At 32.8% G+C, this 18,784-nt stretch overlaps 1 protein-coding gene across 1 annotated transcript in view; it reads left to right on the top strand.

Annotated features, from left to right (window-relative positions):
- The window catches only part of LOC118193108 (uncharacterized), a 159,334-nt gene that overhangs the window by 31,081 nt on the left and 109,469 nt on the right, over positions 1 to 18,784 (top strand). Inside the window, exon 2 of the mRNA XM_085808527.1 lies at positions 9,823 to 9,979. Within this exon, the coding sequence (XP_085664653.1) occupies positions 9,855 to 9,979 (125 nt within the window). The 5' untranslated portion in view covers positions 9,823 to 9,854. The remainder of the gene's footprint in view (positions 1 to 9,822; positions 9,980 to 18,784) is intronic.

Raw genomic sequence — 18,784 nt, 5'->3', positions numbered from 1 at the left:
AAAAAGTTTATGCATTAGAGCAGCGATTCTCAACCTTTTGACTTTCTAAAAAACACTTTCTAAGGGAGACTTCAAATATTATTATCCAATTCTTTGATTATTAGCTCGAGTTTTTTTTTTTTATCATTGCATTTATTTTATCTCTAATGGTAAAAAAATTAACACTTTATCCAATTCTAAATTTAATTCATTTAACTTTCCAAAAATATCAGTTAAATATGCTAAACGCACTAACCTTAATTTACTACATACCTACTTACAATTGAAAATTTGAATCACAGAGAAAAATTTGAATTTCAAATCAAAGTTGAAAGAGTCAATTTAAAACTTTGCCTCTCAATAACCATCTTATTTCAGAATATAACAAAAGCATTTCATGTTCACTGCCCATCTCTTGGCACAAAATTTTAAATATTCTTGAATTTAAAGCTTGCCTTTTAAAGAATTAAACAAATTTCCTAGCTTGATTCAAAGCAATTTTTAGGGTTTTTGGGATTCTTTTGGGTACTAAAGCTTCAAGATGAATGGAGCAGTGAGGAAATTTAGTTTCAGGCATGACTTTATATGAAAAATACCACCTGAAGGTTTTCCTGTTAAAGCCCAAAGTTCAGTCATTGCAAATGGCAATGCACTTGTTCCAAGGAATATTATTCTCAGATATAAAACTGACAATTACTTTGAAAATTTCATTTGCAGTTGCTCTATCATAAAGAGATTCACAAAATAAATACTCTTTGGCAATTCGTTTATCTTCTTCGAAAGGTATGTAATCTAATAATTGAACAAAGTTTGTTATATCAGTACTTTCATCTAGCTGCAATGCAAAGTACTCATTTTGTTTTATTTTCTGAAGAAGTGTCTCTTTTATGGAATTTGTCATTTCATGAATTCGTGGACTAACTGTACCATTTGATAATGGAATATTAGTTTTCATCAACCGCTAGTTTGTTGAATTATGTTAAAATGATACCCTTAGCTGCTAGTAGTATAAGGTTTTCTCCAACAGTGTGAGCCTGCCCAGTCTTGGCAATTCTTAGGCTTACAAGGTAACTAGCTTCCAAAGCTTTTTCACTTGAAGTAACAAAACCTTTCATTACTTGTCTACTGTTTTTCAACTCCGATAATTTCCTCTTAAAATATTCTTCAGATTTATCCTTTAAATTGACATGCTTAGATTCAAGATGTCTTTAAGAAACGATAGTTTCATACTTTGATTTGATAATAGTTCACCACAAAGAAGACATTGTAGTTCAGAGTCCATTTCATCTCCATTCCAGGTAAACCCAAATGATAAATAATTTTCATTATAGTATTTTCTGTAAACAATTTTTCTTTTCTTTTCAATATTCATAGTGCTAGTATATTTTCTGTAAAAAAATTTTTCTTTTCTTTTCAATATTCGTAGTGCTAGTATATTTTTTGTAAAAAAATTTTTCTTTTCTTTTCAATATTCGTAGTGCTAGTATATTGTCTTGGATCCATCTCCTGTAAATCATCAGTTTTTCACTCTGTCCTAGCCATTTTTCCATTTTGAAAATCTAGGTTTGTTTTATTATTTTTAACAAATATTTAAATGCACAATATATTACGAGTTCTTCAAAAACAAGCAATGATGTTCTCAAACTGCAGAGAAGGGTAAGGAATACAAAGCAACAAGAAGACAAAATATCTGCTGTTAGAGACAGCAAATCAAGGTAAAAAAATTATTCTAAGTGAAAATAGAGCAATATGAGGCCAGAAATGGTGGCGATATAAAGTGTAGACATGCTAATAAATTGATCGACTCTAAACGAATTAATGAGATATTATTATCTTTTTATAGGAACTTATTTTTATTTCCTATTAAGTACAACATTCATTTCTATTACTTGACAAATCATGTTATATCTATGGCTAAAGGAATATTTGTGAAAATAAAAAGAGATTATTTTGTTATTTTGCTAAAGTCCATGAGCGGCTGTTGACCTTGAACAAAGCTCAGATCGCATAAATGTACAACTGGTAGTGAAAAAACTTAAAACAGGATGTTGTGGTATTTAATTTTGAATTTAATAGTTAAAAACACTTTTGTTTCTTTGTGTACCACCTATTTTTCAATTGCATGCCACTGGTTGAGAATTGCTGCATTAGAGAAAAATAAGTGCTTACAGAGTAAGACAGTGTAAATATTTTTGTCATAAAGTTTGTTTTTTCTGATTCGAGTTTCTCTTGCAGTAGTTTTCGTCTGTAACATATGCATCCATTACTGAACACAGCTGTAAATGAATTATTTCTTTCTTATTTTGAGATACTGTGTTATCCAAACCAATACAAAATTGGTTGAATAGATTGGTTTTAAGTAAGTGAAGATTTTTTTCTGCATTTATGTAATGGAATATGTTATTTTCTGTTTTTAAAGAAGAAGCTTAAATATAGAGTAAACATTGGGAAAATAAATGTTTTAGGTTATTATATGCAGAAGTTTAAAAGAAAAATAGAATGCAGAATCAGAGACTATTTACAAAGGCTTGTAATGAATTTAAGAGAGGGGGGGGGCAAAAACTTAGATGTTGTAAGTAAACTCACTAATTGAAGAAAAGGCTGAATTTATGATGGACTGTGATGAGAGAGTTAAACAACTGTTTGCTGAGTATATTGATAAAAATTTAAATGAGGCAAAACTAGATGAATCAGACAGTTATATTGATCGCTGGCATGATTTAGAACAAAAACTGAAACATTAAGCACCAGATATTATGCACTATTAAGCACCAGTTAGAAAACATTCTCTTCCTTGTTTCAATATTCCAGTGAAAAATTTGTTATTGAAGTACCTGCAAATTCAACTACCTACATTTAATAGAAGTGTTAAGAATTGGTGATGTTTTGGGGGGACAATTTAACCTTTTGAGGCCGGGGCTTTGGTAGCAGTAAAAGCTACCAAAGGACGGGGAATCTTGAACCGAATGTTTTCCCCCCTTTAAGAAATCACCTCCTATTTGCAACAGATTCTTGTGTGTAGTTTAATGGATTCTCAGAGGGGTGCATCTATGTCGCAAAAGGAAGACCTTTGAAAGAGATAAGTGGTTAAAACCCTAGGGACGTCAAATTTGACATTTCACACCACTTTTCAGCCTGGAAAATGGGGGAAAAAGACATGGCCACTAAAGTGGACAACCCCGTCTTTTCAAAGAGATGACTCTATGGCTATTATAAAGGCCATCCCGTCTTCAAAAGGTTAGAAAAAAAAAAAAAAAATCTATAAAGATCCAAATTTAGATTTGCACAAATTTTCCGTGTCAAGCTATGGAGAAAGGCATAGCAAAGGAATTAACCAAAAGTTTTCCTGCGGGCCAGCTGTGAAAAGGCAGTTAAACAATTACAAATTTGTTTTAGAAATGAGGAATTATTAATTCAAGTGTATATTAGAGATTTGTTAACGGTAGTTCTTGAAACATAAAACACCGAGAAAAAATCCTTGAGAAAATTTTGACTTATTAGAAACAGAAATAAATTCAGTGGCAGTTGTTGGAGTCGCTAGACATCAGTCTGCTTCCGTGCTGTTTCTCTTAGTAGAGTCTTCTGTACTGGAAGAAACTTTAAGAGCATGGTCACGTTACCAAGTTACAAATTGTAAGAAGCATGAAGTAAATACAGAAGAAGAACAAAATCCTACATTAGTGTGAAGAAATGATTTAGATTTCCCTTTAGAATTTCTCCAAGATGAGGTTGTGGCAAAAGAGAGAATAAATCGCGCGTAGCAAAACTCTAATTTTTCAAGAAGTACAAGTAATAAACTAAAATATAGGAATGCTGTGCAGGTTCCAAATGCAACTGATCTTTTAACTTCTCCCACAGGACAGAAACGATGTATACTTTGTTCAAACTTTTATAATTCTGAAGACAGACTGTATTAAAACTAGAAAGGTGACACTGAAAGAAAGAGAATGTTATAGAAAAGTCACTTTTTTTTCTTATGTGTAAACTAGGGCATCATGCCCGCTTGTGTAATTTGAACGTCAGGTGCTTATGTTGTGATAAGACACATTTTCCTGTGTCAAAGTTTTTGTCAAAAGCCATTTGTTGATCTTCCCCCCAAAAGAGACAGAGATACAAGCTAACAACTCTAAAAAAGATCGAATACTTGTCGATGTGACACCATCTCCAAGTGTAATGTTGCAAATATTGATGGTACTCCTTAGAGGTAATAATTGCAAAAGGTGCAAGGCAAGAGCAATAATTGATTCTGTGTCTCAACATTTGTATTTACTGCAAGATACTGCTAAAGAGATGAGATATCAAGCTCAAAGTTATGGATCCTTTCAACATTTTCTTCAGCAGAAATAGCACAGGAGTGTGTGTGTAAGCACAATGTATTCACATTAATTTTAACAAGCATTAATGGAATTTATAATTGCAATTTTAAAGTTTTGAATCAACCTGTTATTTGCGAGACCGTGCCACCTTTAGCCCATAATTTTTGTGTAAAAGAACTTTTATTCTATATTTCTAGATATTCATATTTTCAATAGCAATCAAGTCCTGAATGGAATGCTTATTGGTGCTGACCTAGCTGATAAACTCATGACAGATGGTTATAAGATGTTATGTGTACTTTAAATGGATCAAATGACAAAAGCTTTATCAGAATAGTATATCTTTGATGATTACTTATTTTCATTGAATAAATCAGTTTAACAAATATGGAAATTAGATACTTTTGGCAGTAATGACCCTTCTGTTGAAAAAACAAGGGCAGAGCTCTATGAGGCTACTAGAAAGCAATTTTTAGAAACTGCTAGTGTGGAGAACAATTGTTTTGTGCATTTACCCTGGATAGAAGATCATCCTCCTTTGATAAATATAAAGCTCTGAAGAGGCTCAATACAACAGTAAAACATCTGAAATTGCAATCTTCGTTTGAGGAATACTAGGAAGTCTTCAAGAGTTGACTAAAGGAAGGAATTAGGAGGAAGTTCAAGATAAGAAAATGTTCCTGGCACATTACTTACCACATCGTCCAGTTATCAAAGAAAACATTGTGACTAAAATCAGGCCAGTCTTTGATGCATTTACTAAGTGAAAGGATCACCTAGCCTTGATGCTTGTCTAGTGAAAGGAGATAATCTTATTGAGTTGATTCCACGTATTCTGATCCCTTTTTGTCCTGAAAGGATAGGCATTATTACTGATATGTATAGAGCTTTTTTACAAATAAGTATTATACCTACTGATAAATTATCTACAGTTTTTATAGCAGTGCAGCAGTGGAGGATGTATTTGAATATGTCAAATGGTATTTGAAGTGTCATGTAGCCCATTCCGTTTAAGTTCTACCATTTGTACCATTTGCAAACCGTCCTACAAGAAATACAATCTGATAATTTTTCATAGCCTGAAAGTATTGTTTAAAAGCTTCTCAAGTTTTTACATTCATAATTCTGTTATTAGTGTTAAGTCAGATCTGAATACTTTCATCAAAGTTTCAATTGATGTAATGACAGAGAAAAAAATTTAACTTGGAGGGTTGGAATATACAGATACTAATATTCTGCACTCGGCTGAGACAAAAATATTGGGTTTGGTTTGGAATAAAGTGTCTAACAATCTACATATAAATATTAGCAACTTGAAAGAGCCGTGCCTAGAGAAAATTACTACAAAAAAGCAGTTCTTTTTGCTGCGCTTAAAATATTTGACCTGATTGGTGTTTTTCCATTAACCATTCCATTTTTCCATTTCCTGTATATGAAACCTTAATTGTTGCTTCAGAAAATTTGGAAAATGAAGTTAACATGGAATGATAAAGTATATTCTGAAACTAAAATTCACTTCTTAAAATGAATCAAAGATCTTGTTCATTTGAGAAATATACATTTGCTATGATTTATTGGATATGAAGAAACTAAGCACTGCTATGTATATTTTTTCAGTGATGCCAGCAAAGACTCATATGCTGTTGTAGTTTTTCTGCTAACAGAGACCAGTACTAATATTAAAGTTAGATTTTTGCAAGCTAGAGATAGAGTTGCTCTTACGGGGGGGGGGGGAATTGCTAAACTTGAGTTACTTGCTGTCACTGTTGCCTCTTGTCAGTCTGTTTCTGTTCTAGCTGAACTGAAATATGATAAAGTTTGTCTTTGGACAGACCCTCCTAATGTTTTAACTTGGATCACACAAGAAGGAGCATGGGGAATTTTCATATACGATAGTCAAAGGAAATCAGAGAATGAACTGATAAAAGAGATTTGGAAACACGTACGTGGTATAAAAAATCCTTTCAATTTATTTAGTAGAGGTCGTTCAGCGTAATATTTATTAAAATTAAAATGCTGAGATGGGCTTCACTGATTATATATTTCCATCATGAGGAATGGCCAAATATTAATTTCGATATGGATGAAGAAGAAATTCCCAGAGAACAAAAAAGGTCCGTGACTTCATCAGTTACAAATTGTATGATGATAGCAGATTCAGACAGTAATACCATTGATTGGCATTACAAGTTTTTTTTAAAAGTATAGCAAAACTGCTAATCTTATTGCTTGGATTTTCAAAAAACAGTTGCATTTCAAAACATGAGCAGAAGAATGGTCACCTCGACTTCAGAGAAGTTTTAAGAGTTGAAAACAAAGTCATTAAGCTGATTCAAGCTGAATGCTTTCTAAATGAATGGGATAAGAGGTTAAAAAAGGATTTGACAGCTTTTAACCCGTTCTTGACCAACGTCCCATAGGCTGGGCACAATGACTCCACTCTTACCAGCCCAGTGTTGCGTCTACACGAAGAGCTCTGACCAATCTTTTCAGTCCAGCGTCGGTTATGCATAATTTGAAAATGAAACGCTGACCAATCTTTTCAGCACAGCGTTGCTTACGTACAATTTGAAAACGTGGAACGATTTATTTGAATTTTTAAATGCCAGTAGATGGCACTAAATGGTAAAGGTTTTCACATCGGTTGACTGTGACTTTTGACCTTCAGGTATGGGTATCAGTTTCTGTTCTGTGCTTCTGGTTTTGATAAATTTATTGGTGTAAACAAACTGGGAATTGCAGCTCTTCGGCATTTTTATTTATTTCATTAGGAATTCTGTTCCCCCCTCGTTTTGGTTCTTTGCTTTTGACATTAATAGAATGCAGGGAAGTGCATCCAGCTCAGTATTTTCATTTATGTTATTTGCTTTTTTTGTTAGGAGAATGTGAGAAGACGCATATAACTGACTATAGCAAGTTAACGTCGTCGAACTTTCCCGGTGGAAAAACTTAGATGTGTAAAATTAAATAGTAAATTAGTAGTAAAGTAACATTACATTATTATTGCAAAAGGGAAAAGACATCAGCTTTCCTGATGCATGATGTGTCTTACTCACTCGGCATTTCTCAGGAAAAAAGCCATCCTTATCCTGTGTGTCAATCCTCGTTTTGAATTATTCCATACACAGCAGAATTTTTTAAATTCGATGTAATTACCTATGGATAATTATTGCTTAATTTTCTTTTAAATTTTGTATTTGTAATTTTATTTTCGTATGTATAGTTATAATTTTAGTATTTTGCATGTTTCATTTATTTCTATTAATGTGATATTCTGTATATTAATATGTATTAAGAATTGGTATATTAAATACCTAACTTCAAAAATCGAGGTCGTTATATTAAAATGCTGATTTTATATGAAGTTTGTTTTGTAAAATTAGGTGTAACTGCTGAAAATGCTTGGGTCAGTGACGAATTTGCATTTCGAGAGGGGGGAGTTAGGTCCGTGATTGCGCTTCTTTCTTCACTCACAGGTCCTCAAGGGGTTAAAGGTAAAAAGGGTATTATCAGGCTAAAGACCAACATAAGTCAACAGTATTGTGAAGATTTTAAAATGCTAGCAGTTCTGTCATATCACGAGGTCGTTAAAAGATTACTATTAATATATCATCATATGAAACATTCTCATGCAGGAACTCAAGATTCTGGTAAACATAATAACAGAGAGATTTAGGATTCTTGATGACAGAACAACAACATGATCCATAGTTTCGAAGTGTGTGATATGCAAAAGGTGTAAGAAACTGAACATTGTCACTGCACCTTTGTCAGAACAGAATATGTGAAGCTACTGTTTTTGAATTTCATGGAATAAATAACCTTGCTGAAGTCGTGGATTTGCTCATTTACTTGTACCGTCTATCAATCCATGCAACTTGAGTTAGAAACTTCACTCTCAACAGAAGCCTTGTTATTAGCTCTGTGTAGATTCATAGCTCGAAGAGAGAGAAACAAAATTATCTAATGCGATAAAGGCAGAAACTTTATTGGAGCTTCAAACTGTTTCAAAGTTTAAATTTTAATTATATAACTTATGATAATTTGTTTTACCAAAAAGAGTGGAAATTTAAACTACTTACTGCCTCGTGGTGGGATGGTTGGTTGGAGAGATTGATAGGAATCCTTAAAAATGTATTGAGGAATTTATTAGGTCATACTTATTTAACATATGAGGAAATGGCAGCAGTGCTTTTTGTCTGCGAGGCAGTTATCTATTCTTGTCCATTAACTTCACCAAGAACGATGCACATGTTCCTCTGAGTTCTCATATGTTTTCGTAAGAAATGCAAGCATGTGGAACTGCACATTGTGATGCAGCAGACCTTGTAAGAGCTTAAAAAGAAGCACAAGCTATAGACAATGGTTGCTAGACAACTTGAGAAAAAGATTTAAGTGACTATCTAGGAGCTCTTATTCAGAAATTAGAGACTAAAAGATCATTTAAATAAATGTTGTTGATATTGTTTTAATTGAAAATGACAGCACTAAAAAGATCAGTTGGCCCCTTTGGAAAATTGAGATCATATGAGGCAAGGATTGCATAACAAGATTGGCTAAAACTTCAAACAACACATGCACAGTTTCTTAGACTGATTCAATGTCTGTACTCATTAGAAATACTTGTCTGTAATCATATCACCTTCTCAAGAAAGGTTTCCATTTCCAGTGGAATATGAGTTTACAGTACGTAACTTGAAAATGGAAGTCCCATACCAGTGGTTACCAGAATGGGACGGATAGTTAAGATCTGCAAAAGACTGAATTTGTGACTTTAATACTGGTATCCATTTTTGTGTATTTTGTAAATATTTGTTTAAATTATTGTACCTATGTAAAGTGTATGGTTCAAATTCTTTGTAAATATTAACATTTTTAAAGTCATTATGTAAGTTAATCATTTGAGGTCAATTGTTAACTTAGATGGGAGGATACTCAGAAAACTTAACTTTGAGTAAAAAAAAAACTTGGAGTGAGAGTATTCGAACTCCATAGTTCAATGAAGAGTTCTGAGAGATCATTTTGGCATCCTTTTGCTGGGTGCTTTTCTTTTATAAGTTAAAAACAAATTATGTACTGGAGATAATAAGCACTTGCAGAATAAGCCAATATAAACTCTTTATGTTGTAGATTTTATTATTATTATTATTATTATTGATTAGAGCTTTGTTATTTCAAGAAAATTATTTCTTCCATTGCAGTTAATATCTGTAACAGTTGATATCATAGCAGGATCAACGAAATTTGTCTGATTTCCAATCAGAGGGATGCATTTCATATTCATAATCACCACTAAAGGCAAATATAGGGTAGGATATCTGCTGTTACAGATAGAGCTCAGTAGGTCACCTGCTATGAGAATATCATTTTCATTTTGTATGAAGGAAGTCTTGAGTGTTTGGTAAGAAAAAGGGAATTAATACATTTAAAAGCAAAGCTCAGAATTTGACATTAGCTACCATTATTATATAAACTGCATGAAATGTAAAGAGGTATTATTCTTAATATTATATATTTATTTTTGTAGGAAAATTATATTGAGCTTGCTTACCTGTTGCAATGCGGACATCATGCAGCATAGCTGACCTACGTAGTGCAAAATTTCTTCATGGTCTTACAGTTGCAGAAAAGAATAAAAAAGGCTTGACATTTTATAACAGTAACAAATATCGTGTTGGTGGAAGGTAAGCCTGCCAGTTTTCTTGTGTGAGCATTTTAAAATCAATTTTGAGGTATTGAATTCGAATTTTGTTTTTACATATGATTTAGTATTTCATATTAAGAGTATTTTTAGTAGTCTATTGTGCCTGTCGTAAATATTTAAAAATTCATGATTTTCAACAATGAGAAATTATGAATAAAATAGTAAGTGTAGTTTCCAAATTGCACTTGGACACCTGTTACTTGCATTATTGATATTTCCATTTGTCTTATGCACATGGGATATACACATACCACTGTATATATATATATATACAGTGGTGGCCAAAATTGTGGAAACTTTTGGAAATTTTTATGTTTTTGATTTGTGTATGCTTATAGAAAATGTTACATTTCGCAAAATGCTTACTTGTATATATCATTTTAAAGAGAATTTATTACTGAATTCAATACAAAACACATAATTCAATTATTTGCAATACAAAAAATTTATATCTACTTTAATATAAATAAAAAACACAGTTATGAAGTGGTTTGTAATGTCTAGCTTTCCTGGCCAATCACTGTTCTTGTTCTGAGAACCAATAAAATGTTAGTAACTGCCAGTAGAAGCTGACATCATGTTTACACTTGAAACAATTCATTATTTTGCTTTGTTTTGTAGAAAGAGGACCTGTTTCTTATACACTGCAATTACAAGTAGGAATTTTTGTAAACTTTTTTAATATTTAGTCAAGAAGCAATAATATCAAATAAAAGAGTACATTGGACACCTAGAAAGAGAAGTAATATTGTGTTACGAGAAAGTGGTCTTTCCTATGCTGAAATTGCAAGACAGGTAGGTGGCTCAGTGACTACATCTAGAATCCGAAAGTTTTGTTTACGATATCAGGAGACAAATTCAATAAAAAACAAAGAAGGAAAAGGCCGAAAAAGGTGCACCACATCTATTGATGACAGAAGAATAAAATGACTATGTCTCCAAGATAGAAAAATGTCATCAGCGACCATCAGAAGAGATCTGAATGATGCTGGTGTTTCTGTCAATTCAAGAACAATCAGGAGAAGATTAACAGATGTTGGACTGAGAGGTAGAATTCCACGAAAAAAGCCTTATCTTAATTTTCAGCAATGAAAAGAAAAAAAAAAAAAAAAAGACTACAGTGGGCAAAGGAACACATTAATTGGACAGATGATCAGTGGTCACAAGTTATATGGAGTGATGAAACTAAGATATCGTTATTCGGTAGTGATGGGTGAAAATATGTAAGACATAGAATAGGAGAAGAGCTACATCCTGACTGCATTCAAGCAACTGTAAAGAACCCAGTTAGTGTTATGATTTGGTCATGCATGTCAGCAGATGGTATTGGTCACCTTCATGTCATCGATGGGACACTGAATGCCAGAAAATACATTGACACTATTCTAGAACTAAAACTTCAACCTTCCATCAGAGATCTCTTTCCCAACAGTGCTTCGTTTTTTTTTTCAGCAGGATTCTGCTCCTTGCCACACGGCCAAAATATCGAAAGGATGGTTTCGTACAAAGAGCATTAAATTGTTGTCATGGCCAGGAAACAGTCCTGACCTCAATCCTATCGAAAATTTGTGGCACCGTTTGAAATCTCTTGTCCGAATGAGGCGCCCATCAAATGAAAGGGAACTAATTGCGGCTATAATTGTTTCCTGGCATCCAGCTCAATGAAACGTTGTCAGCTCAATGAAACGTTGATGTGAAGCTGTAATCAAAAATAAAGGATAACCTACTAAGTACTGATAACTCACTGCAATCATCTCTATCTAATGTATATCGATAACTATTATCGTTTAAATTTTTTTGTATTGCAAATAATTGAATTTTGTGTTTTGTATTGAATTCAGTAATAAATTCTCTTTAAAATGTTATATACAAGTTTGCATTTTGTGAAATGTAACGTTTTCTATAAGCATACAAAGTTCAAAAACATAAAAATTTGCAAAAGTGTCCACAATTTTGGCCACCACTGTATATATATATATATATATATAATTTATTTACTAAAGAAATATTGATTATATTATCTCCTAAGATTAATTTTAGTAGAATTATCTAAAAAGAGTGAATCCATAGTTAGTAAGTTTAATTCCTAAAATTGTTTTAAAGTAACTTGAATGTAAATTGTTAAAAATGTTTAACAGGGACTTGAATTAAATCATGAATAGCAAAATTTCAATTGTAAAAAGAAATTAAATTAGAAGCAAGTAATCATTGCCATTGATCGGAAATTAGTTGACTTTTCAAGTAGAATAACTCGATTTCTCACTAAATTATTATTAACTTACTTTGCAGCAATTGCGCAAGTAGTAGTAACTTGTTTTCACACTAAATGAATTTAAGATCATACAACATTATATATACAGTCAAAAGTCGTTAATTCGGACACCCATAATCCAGAATGATCTATAATCCAGACCTCAAAGCTACAAACTTTCTGCGCATGCCATGCGCATAGGCATTTACGCGTGTGCGTAAGACCTTTATGGCTGCAAATATGCGCATGCGCATAATACGTTTACGCATGCGCGTTTAATGTATAACGGACGGTATAAGCTAAGCTAAAATTATCTAATTCAGTTAATGTTGCAGATTGCGTTGTTCCTTAATCTTCGAATTGGATCTGGCTTATTATTTTTTGCAGACTGTTAGAGCAGTTTTATAAAAGTAAGCTTGAACTTTCAATTATGTCAAATAGAATTTCTGATATATTGTTACTAATATGTAAAGGATCTACAAAGCGAAAGTATGTTTCGAAATCCGAAATCTATATCAATTTCACGCTGCTCTGCGGCCGTGGGAGGGGGGGTGTTGGCTTTAGTTTTCCACATGCAAATTTTGATCGGAGGTAAGCTAACGTGGTTCCCGATGATGTGAAGATCAGCGGGTTGGCCGAGTATTATATATATGTACGCCGGTATCAGCGAATGTCTTGTTCTGTTGTGTGATTATCAGTTAGCATTATGCTAGTTTTTCTTTCACTTAATGATTTTAAATGTAAAGGCTATAGTGTGAGCTCTTTTATTTTAATTTACGGAATAAAGCATGAATTTTATTTAGATTAGTCTTGGCTTTATTTAAGGGAAGCAAAATATGCTTTGCCCTTATCCCCACTGCCAACAGGGTTATGGGCCCAGCACCAACAGCTAATCAGTCATCCAGTTCAACTCAGCATTGAAGGAATGTAGATGAAGAGGGCCGTTATCCACAAAAAGAAGCTGACCTGTCTTAGAAGTTTGTTCAAGTCGTTGTGCTCACACTTAATTGAAGATGTCATTACTACCTGAAGGTTTGGAGCTGTTAAACCATGATAACTGGGATCGATGGAAAGTCGACATGAAAATGCTGTTACTGGATAGAAATTGTTGGAGCTTCATAGAGGACAAAGAAGAAGAATTAGATAAAAGTCCAACAAGGCGTGAAAAGCAGTTCACACTGAGAGAGAACAGAGCCTTCACTACATTATATTATGGAATTAAAGCTGAGTTCAGGCCGCTGATACAAGAATGTTCAAGTGGTAAAGAAGCATGGGAAGTTCTACAGAAGCAATTCGAACCGAAAACAAGAGCAAGGATAATTCAGTTACTGGATGAATTTTTTAGTATTAGATATACACCAAATGAAGAAATGGATTATTCATCGCGAGGATAAGAATGACTGCAAAGAAGTTGGCTGAAGCTGGTCACAACTTTTCAGATCTTTTTAAAGGATTCCAGGCAATAAGGAGATTACCCCAAGAATACTCCGGCATTGTACAGTTGATCTATAGGTGGAAGGACGAAGATTTTATGTTGGAAAGAATTGCTGAAGAACTGGTAAGGGAAGAAAGCCGACTTCGCCAGGTAAATGCCGATTTAGAAGACAGTAAGGTAAGCGTGTTTAATACTATTAGTTTAAATGCGGGGAAAGATAGAGTAGAAAATAAAACTAAATCTAAGAAAAAGATGGGGAATATGAGAATAGGACTTTGTTTCAGATGTCATAAATTTGGGCACTTAATCACTCAAGGTAAAGAAAATGTAAGTAAAAATCAGAAGTTTAAAATAGACGATAAAAATGGACAGTTTAAAGATAAAGAATTAATGTTAGTAGAAAATTATGTAACAACTACAGATAAAGGAGGTAATGCAAATAAATTTAATTGGGTCGTAGATACTGCAGCTACAACTCATTTCTGTAATAACAGAAATTTAACGACAAATTTTGAAGAAATATACGATATACGTATGTCTTTAGCTGTAGGAAACTGTGAAAGTAAAGTACTAGGAAAGGGTACCGTCAAATTTGCAGTAAAAGTAGACAATCGAATAAATTGGATTGAGTTAGATAATGTGTTATATAATCCAAATCTAAGAAGAAATTTATTATCGGGAGCAAGGTTAGAAAAGGCAGGTGCTCATTTTGTGATTTCAAAAGGGAAGATGTGGATATACTTTAATAATTGGGATAGATTATGCTATGCTAAACGATATGACGGACTTTATCACGTAAAACCATTTAGACATGCAAGAGATAAAAAAGAGGTTGGTTACTGTACAGAAATTGGAAAGTTAAATAAAGTAGACGATGCAATGCTATGGCATCGGAGATTTAGCCACGTAAATTTTCATTATATTAAGAAAACTAGTAAGAATCAAAGCGGGAAAGGGTTACCAGAAATTGGAAAACTAATGGAGAGGTGTGAATCGTGTATTATTGCTAAATCTAGTAGAATAACTTTTAAAACTGTTCCGAAGAGATCGGATAAACCATTGCAGTTGGTTTATTTAGACGTTTGTGGCCCACTACCACTTCCATCTAAGGGTGGGAGTAAATATTTTCTTGCTATTGTTGATGACTATAGTAGATTAGTAACAGTGTATTATATGAAAAATAAAAATGAATCGTTCTACAACTTTAAGAATTATCATAGGCAAATGGAAAGACTGACGAATAGAAAATTAATAAGTATACGCACCGATAACGGTGGGGAATTCTGTAACAGGCAATTCGAAGGGTACTTAGCCGAAAATGGAATTAGTGTTGAACGCACAAACACGTACACCCCAGAAGAGAAGGGTGTGTGTGAATGTTTTAACTGAATGGCATTAGACGCAGTTAAAGCTATGCTTAGTGATGGTAAAATGGGAAAAGAATGGTGGGCAGAAGCTCTTAGCTGTTTCGTACATACGTGGAACAGAGTATGTCATAAAAGCAACCAAACCTCTTATGAAATTTTAATAAATAGAAAGCCCAGTGTTGTTTATTTTAAAATATTTGGTTGTAAAGCCTATGTTGGCATGCCAGAACAGATTAGAAATAAATTACAAATGAGGTACAAAGAAGGAATCATGGTAGGATATGCGAAGGAAACTAGGGGTTATAGGATATGGCTGCCAGAAGAACACAGATTAGTAGAAACCTGTAATGTGAAGTTCGATGAAAAACTGTATACAGCAAATGGCATCCTGGAACAGAAATCAAAACCTAAATTTAAAAGACTAGAAGAATCTGAGCTATTAGCAGAATCAGATGAAGAACAGGAAATTTCTAGAGAAGGAATAAAGTTGTCAGATGACAAATCTACTCCGAAAGAAGTATCAGGCTTAAACTGGCAAAGAAAAGCAGTTAAAAGGCCAGATGGAACACGTACAGACATATATTATTATGTAGAGGAAACAGACACCCATTTTAGATCCTATAATGATATTGAAAAGTATTGTGAAGCAAGAAATATTAAATTTGAAAAAGATAAGTTCGATTTTAGTGGAAAAAAACGAATACTCGGGGAAAGTTAATTTTGTAAAACAGGAGACTAGCTCCGTGTCTAAAGAGGCAAATTCCGTAGAAATAATTATCCTTCAAAATTTTAAAGAAGCTCAAAAATCAGTAAATGCCGAAGAATGGGATAAGGCAATGAAAGAAGAAATTGACACAATGAAGAAAAGAAAGGTTTGGGAATTAGTTGAAAAGCCAGAAAATAAAACTATGATAGGAAACAAATGGGTCTATACGCTAAAAAGAAATGAAAAGAATCAAATGGTTAGATACAAAGCATGTTTAGTAGCACAGGGATTCAGGCAGAAAAGAGGTGAAGATTTTGATGATGTTTACAGTCCTGTAGTAAATTTTTCAATCATAAGAATATTTTTCACTATCCTGGTATGTTTATATGGATGGACTAATTGTCAGTTAGATGTAAAGAACGCATATTTATATGCAAACCTAAATGAGAAAATATATGACCCAACCAGAGGGATTTATTGAAGAGGAAAATAAAGTGTGTTTATTACACAAGGCCATTTACGGTCTACATCAAAGTGGCCATGAATGGTTTTGTGAATTCGAAAGTACTTTAGAAAATCTACATTTTAAGAAAATACAATGGTGTAATTGTGTTTATAAGGGTTCAGATGTAATTCTCTTGTTATATGTATATGATATTGTCATTTTTAGTAAAGATCAATATAGTATAGATAAAGCAATTTTACAGCTGAGTAAGTTTTTTGATCTTAAAGTATTAGGCAAAACTAAAACGTTACTTGGAATTGAATTCTTAGAGAATGAGAATGGGGTTTTTATACATCAGTAAAAATATATCGAAGAAATTTTTGAAAAATTTAAACATTTTCAGATACCAATAACTTCACTTCCCATAGCTAAAGGCACTATTCTTACACTTATTACTTTATTATAATACTTATTATACTTATTATTTATTATTTATTATACTTATTATACTTCTATTATAAAATTAGATTGTCCATCTACAAGTGTAGAAATTGCGGAAATGCATACATTACCCTTTAGAAATCTGTTAGGATGTTTAGTTTTTGTAGCTAACAGTACAAGGCCTGATATTACATATGCAGTGAATATCTTATCACAATTTCAGGAGAATCCTGGAATTAGGCATTGGGAAGCATTGGTTATCTCAATAGTACTAAATTATATAAGTTAAACTTATCGAAGATTAAGCATCTAAATGTATATTGTTATTCAGATGCTGATTATGCAAGTAATAGAAATGACCGCGTGTCCATGGGAGGATTTATATTATATTTAGATGAAGTACTGGTAATCTGGAAAACTGTTAAACAAAAATGTGTAAGTTTATCAACCATGGAAGCGAAGTATATCGCCTTATCTGAAGCAGCGAAGGAATTAATGTGGACGAAAAATGTCTTACAAAATGAAATTTTAAAGTTTAATTTAAGAGAGTGTAAACTATTTTGTGATAACAAGTCTGCCATTGATTTTTCTAGATTGCCAATAGAAAATCGCCGAACTAAAAGCACATAGACGTAAAATATCACTTTGTTGGAAGACTAGTAAATGATGGAGTGTTTGACCTTGAATTTATCACCAGTAAATTAAATACTTCTGACTTATTTACAAAAGCAACGACTGCTGTTAATTTAAGAAAGTTTTGTTTAGATGTTTTCAGTGTTTAAAGACAATAAGTGTTTTTGTATAATAGAATTGAACTATGAACTTCTGTGTAAGTTTTGTTTTTGTCTTTGCATGAGAAAAAGAGGACCGTGTGTTGGCTTTAGTTTTCCACATGCAAATTTTGATTGGAGGTCAATCGGCGGTAAGCTAACATGGTTGCCGCTTGTTGGCCGATTACGTCAAGATCGGCAGGTTGGCTGAGTATTATATATATGTATACCGGTATCGGCGAATGTCTTGTTCTCTTGTGTGATTATCAGTTAGCATTATGCTAGTTTTTCTTTCACTTAATGATTTTAAATGTAAAGGCTACAGTGTTAGCTCTTTTATTTTAATTTACGTAATAAAGCATGAATTTTATTTAGATTAATCTTAGCTTTATTTAAGGGAAGCAAAATATGCTTTGCCTTTATCCCCACTGCCAACAGGGGTAACGCCGCGGCGCACAATGAATTGGAAGTTGATCTGTCAGCACTATCCTTATCTTCAGGGCAGATGTTTTTATTTTATTTGGCTTATAATTTCTTACTAAATGTAGTATTTCATCTCGATGTACTCCGTCTTTGATATGATTTAAATCAAATTCCTCGTCATTATAAATATCATGAATACACATCAAGTAGTTTTCTGGTTGCAATTTTCTAATTTAAACTGTGCGCGCGTTGAAAGAAATGTTTAATAAAGTAAACAAATAAATATTAAGCTTTTTTTTTTTTGTAAATTTTGATACCCTTAAGATCATAATTGTTCTTTATTTCATAAATTACGGATTCATATTTTTAATTTTGTAATTTCTGTATGCCATCTTACCAGATTTAAACTGATGATCTATAATCCGGAAAAATCGATAATCCGGAATCGACGAAGTCCCGACAAGTCCGGATTAACGACTTTTGACTGTATATGTTACGGTGAAAGACCGAAATCTGGAGAATGTCAACTTTCACCGGTGAATGTCAGCATTCACATAGTTTCTTGGCGTATGTCCGAAATATTTTCCAAATACTCTTATTATTGTCCAAATACTCTTATTTCTGACTTACACCGGTCAATGTCGACATTCACCATGTACTAATGGTGAATGTTGAACATATAACAATATTATATTTTCTTCTCCGTAATTCAGTCGCGAATAAACACACTTGAGACTTGAAATAAGAACTTAAGAACATGAGAACCTAAAACACACAATACATTCAAAATGAGAAAGGAAAATAATAGAAGTTAAAAACTTACTTAATTATACTGTACGTTCTAAATGAGAAAATAAGATAACAGTAATAAAAAACTTACTAAATTATGTGATTCAAATCTTATTTATTGCAACAACTTAAACTATTATGGCACTTTATGACCTCTC

Source organism: Stegodyphus dumicola, chromosome X1, assembly GCF_044657685.1.
Source record: "Stegodyphus dumicola isolate Sdum_Otavi_A_Nest chromosome X1, ASM4465768v1".
NCBI classification, from domain to species: domain Eukaryota; kingdom Metazoa; phylum Arthropoda; class Arachnida; order Araneae; family Eresidae; genus Stegodyphus; species Stegodyphus dumicola.
Note: the sequence above shows the minus strand (reverse complement) of the source record. Positions and strands in the feature narration are given on the sequence as shown.